This window comes from Eimeria maxima, genomic scaffold, assembly GCF_000499605.1.
Source record: "Eimeria maxima Weybridge genomic scaffold, Emw_scaff1634, whole genome shotgun sequence".
Classification (NCBI taxonomy): Eukaryota; Apicomplexa; class Conoidasida; order Eucoccidiorida; family Eimeriidae; genus Eimeria; species Eimeria maxima.
The window spans coordinates 2872-7526 of NW_013564560.1; the positions used below are offsets into that span (position 1 = coordinate 2872).

Below are 4655 nucleotides of genomic sequence, written 5' to 3' on the forward strand. Positions count from 1 at the left end.
AACGAGACAGCAGCTGCCTCAGTACCTATTGAATGCGTCCACTCAGCTCAGCACAGAATTAACAGACCCTGTCATAGCCATGATGGGTGTCATTTGTTTAGACTGCAACATGAATAGCCGCATGTCCGTTTACAACAGACGCAAACCTCTTCCACGCCATAGAAGTGATATCACCTTCCGTAACACTCAAGAAAAGAATACCGAGTAGACTACAGAAGGAACAATGCAATCACTTCCAAATCGCCGTTTTGTATGCCCTCCTTCAGCATCACACGCATTTGTTCCCTTTTAATCTGCAACCGCTGCTTTAAGCTGTACGCATTTTCTTCCTCTTGCCTTTTTGTAGCCTCCAGCACTCCTTCGCTTGTCCAGTTATCCGCGATCTGGTGCACCTTGCGTATCCTAGCATAGTTCGTACTGCCTTCCGATAGGCGAAATATATGGGCAGCTGCTTGTGCGAGAGCACCAGATCTAAATGGTCTTCCACTATAAGGAATTTTGTGATTGGCAGTGGAAGGAGTGGCGTCGACGGGGCCGTCTTCTTCACATGCTTGGAGAAAGCGCTCAAAGTAATATCTGGCATCCAAGTTGAAGGTGTTACGCCTTTCATCTAGGTGCAACTGAAACAAGAGTCCCTCTGCTTGTTTACTAGGCACTTTCCGTCTGTATTCACTACTAAATATCCCAAAAAATTCCAAGAACTCAGCCGACGTCACCTGGGAATAAATGCCATATTTGTCAAGGCCAGAATTACTATCAAGCTCTTCGCGGACAGGAGAACTGCGTTGAACTTCATGGTACTTTCTGTCGGCTACTTCTCCATCCACTGACTCTCTCCGTCCACTCCGAACAATCCTCACGGCGTCCAAGAAGTCATCCGCCTTCACCGACGAAGAAATACCAAAGGGGTCTTCAAGTCCCAAATCACTATCAGGCTCTTCGTGGGAAGGAGAACTTAGTGGAACTTCGGCGTCAGGCGTTTCGTCTACTTCTTCTCCTACTAACTGTCCCTGTTCACTGCCAACCACCCACGCGGTATCCAAGATGTTATCCGCCTTCACTGAGGAGTAAATGCCGAAGGCACCATCATGATCAGAATTACTATGAGGCTCTTCGTTGATGCCGAAGGCACCTTCACGGTCAGAATTACTATGAGGATATTCGTGGATAAGGGAACTACTGCATGGAGCTGAGTTTTTATTTGACAAAGTTTTGTCCCACTTCAGTTGCTCTAGGCGAAGCGTGACCATGCGGCAAATGCTGAGCAACAGCTGCACGTGTTGTAAGAAATCACTCTGCACCTTCGCAGAAGAATCAGATGGGGATGCACACTCTCGCACCTGCGCCACGTGGTCATTGACGGTTGCCAACGGATCTTCGGTGAGCGCTTGACCGTCGTTGAGAGACGGCGTGAAATGCCTCTGAAAAGCTTTCCGCACAGAATGTTCGGAGGCTTTCCATCCCAGATTCATCTGGTCCTGTGCATCGTAGAGATCATCCAAATACCTCCGTATGATTGCATCATCGGTAGAGAGAGAGGCCGTTTTGTTTTCGGAGCTTACCCTTGTGGAGCTTAACCTGCTGGAGCTTAACCTGGGGGAGCTTAACCTGGGGGAGCTCAACTTAGGGGAATCACGCCTGCTAGACACCCGGCAAATAATTCCTGAAATGAGAAGCAGTAAAAAGACGGCAAGCAATGGCCTGGTCACCCCAACTTGCTTTCCCATACACTTCCGTAAGGCGAACTTCCCATCTTCCGGAACAGTTTCGTTGGTATTTTCGGAGTTATGTGGGGTGTCGATATGGATTGCGTCACCTGTCCCTCGTTGGCGGCGCAACCAATCTAACCATGTAAGACTTGCGTCTTTTGCCTGAGAATGCATTATCTATACGGAAAGAAGTACATGACCGGGAAGCATGCATTTGCCTTTTGCTAAGCAGGTGAACAATGTTCTTGAGAAATGGAGGAGGAGACTCTCTCGAGAAATAGAGATGTACGGAGCTGGCTGGGTGTATTGCCCGGCACTACAATGTACCGGATTTAGGCTTCCGAAACAGTAAGAAGAAACATATGGATATTTAATGAATCTTTCCTTATAAAATCGAAGCCATTAGTTGCCGATCACCTAACGCCACGCCCCTGGGGCCCGGGTACTGCTCGCAACTGCGACGCGTGCCCAAGGGCATCGTGGGCTGCTGAGACAATTAGATTTTCTAGATCGGCCTTTCGATCTAACAGAACTGCTCTTGGGGTGAAGTTTGGGGAAACCTAGTAACTTTTAGTGTAATGGGCTGAGTTTAGGCTTGGGAGTGCACAAGGTTTGTGCACTCTCAATGGAATATTTTGGTACCTGTAGGGATTGCAATCATCATCGTTATAGCAGAGAAGTAAGCTCGTGTAATTAGGTTTGTGCACCCAATTAGACTACGCGGGTACAGCGCTACCCTGTGGTTGGCGCGATGGCATTTAGCTCAGGTAAATTCCCGTGTTTAAATTAATTCAAAAAACGACGCTAAATTATAAAATATGTTTGTATATGCACCAAACTGCATGCAGAAGGTGTTCAGCGTCGGATACAGCTTCTCTGTGGGATTGGCGTGTAATTGAAGCTGCGGTGCGGTCATCGACTGCTCTGTGTTGCTTACCAGCGGTTTGTCCAACGGCGGACCATCGAACGGAACCAAACAAGTGGAAAGAGGTTTCTTGAAGTTCATTGGATATGGTGGAGCTCAGTTGCTGCCCGAATTTCCTTACCATTTGTTTTGGTGTGGCGTATGCTTCTGTCGTGTAGATAGGGTATTACTGTTTGTTCACCGCCCGAGCTGTCTGGGTCCGAAAGAAAAGTCCCACAACCATGGACATATCCTCTGAAACTTCAAACTGAGAGTAAGAATCATGGGTGGCGCACCCTTAGCCTTCCTACTAGACGAACGCATAAATACGCAAGTAAAAGTTCTCTACAACTGTGTTCACGGTTCGTTCATAGAGCCAAGAAGGCTTGTCTGTGTCTTTTGCCGGGGGTAATTTCCACCTTAGTTCCAGCAAGGCGAGTTGCAACTCGTCGCATGCCTCCTACTCTCCCACACATCAAGGAACTTGAGCCCCTCCGCTCAACAAGCCTGGAGATTGGGGAGGGAGCTCAGATGCACTTATGGAGCCCTTCTCATAAGTATTTTGGTATCGACTCAGCGCACAATACTACTCGAATAATTCAGAGGACCCGCGTAACCGTCACAACCCTCCTATGAACCGTGGTGTTGAAGCTGGGCGTATGCATTGCGATATAGGTCTATTCTAGGTCAGCAAGGTAAAAGCCTATGAAGGATTTGAGGAACCTTAAGAACTGAGAACAATCGGCGAACCGCTGCATCCAGAAGTTTCCAGCTGACTGTTCGATTTCTGTTCATCAATGCTATTAATACTTCTGAATGTAGCGCGCCGTCGATGGTTTCCAGTCCTTAATGTTCCTCAACTCCTTCATAAGATTTCCCCGTTACCTGCACTTCCACCTGAGTGCAGCTCCTACCTAACCATTCAGCAATAGAAATGAAACGCTCACATTTTACAAGGACTTTTACAAGTTCATCCATATATATATGGATGCACTTGGTCCTCCACACACTGATGTTGAGCAGGCCGTCCTTGTGTGGTGTTTAGCTCCATTGAACATAACTACAGCCCCCCAAAATATGCGCTTCAATGTTAGCGAGTGTTACGGCGGGTGGTTGAGCCGATCTAAGTACTACTGCTATCGACAATGAATCAAAAACAATGCTTGGCAAAAATCAGTTGACTCCCACAGTCTCCAAGCTTTCTGGTGGTGGTGGCACAGGCACCTGCAGCTGATGGAGGGAGGAAGTCGGTGGAAAGCTCCGATACGCCTTGCTGGAACTCATGCATCCAGACTACCCGCATGCAGGCACAAGCACGTACCCGACGCAGCACTTACAACTACTGTGGGAAGTGGTTGATGACTTCTGTTTACATGGAGACTTCCTACTTGCATGAATGATGCCTACTATGGCCGCGCGAGCGAGCCAACTGGGGATACACTATGCAACCACAGCCCTGCTTGCAAGCAGAATCCTTCTGTGCTGCGTTCACCCAAACTGTAGACAATTACCAAAGACTTCCGCTTACGTGGAAGCAATCTGAGTGAACGGAAGCTGCCTGCCAACGCCAGGCAAGTGCTCCTCAGCCAACTTTCGACACACTATGTAACACTGTGCTACATACAGGTCGTGCAAAGCAGACCATCGGACACCTGGCGTGTTGCTGGTCTTTCGATGTGTCTAAGCATCTACGTTTTCATTCCTTGCTTTGTGAATATAACCCTGACAAAATATGTAGGGAGCATTTGTCCTCTACCCTCATGGATATTCACTTGCGGGTGTGAACATCTGCTAGTTCCCACACTCTTCCCGTACTATTGCATGCACACTAATGGCATTAGACATGTGCATATGAAGGTGATAAGACTGAAAAATGCCAAAAAGAGTGAAGGAGGAAGATAAGTTTGAACTAACAACAGCCGTCTAGCACCATTGGAACCACTCACCTGACCAGAAGGTGCGCATTTGCTTTTGAAGTACGTTTTCGAGGAGTTGTGGTCAGAGTGTTGCCAAAATTAAACGAAATAATATTCGTTTAATTT

General features: G+C 47.7%; 1 protein-coding gene across 1 annotated transcript; it reads right to left on the reverse strand.

The window, feature by feature from the left end:
• Positions 1 to 209: 209 nt before the first annotated feature.
• On the reverse strand, positions 210 to 1472 carry EMWEY_00054370 (hypothetical protein; the record flags this gene model as incomplete). Its single annotated transcript, XM_013480122.1, has 1 exon — positions 210 to 1472. The coding sequence occupies one exon, from the start codon at positions 1470 to 1472 to the stop codon at positions 210 to 212; it is 1263 nt and encodes a 420-aa protein (XP_013335576.1).
• Between the last annotated feature and the right edge of the window lie 3183 nt (positions 1473 to 4655).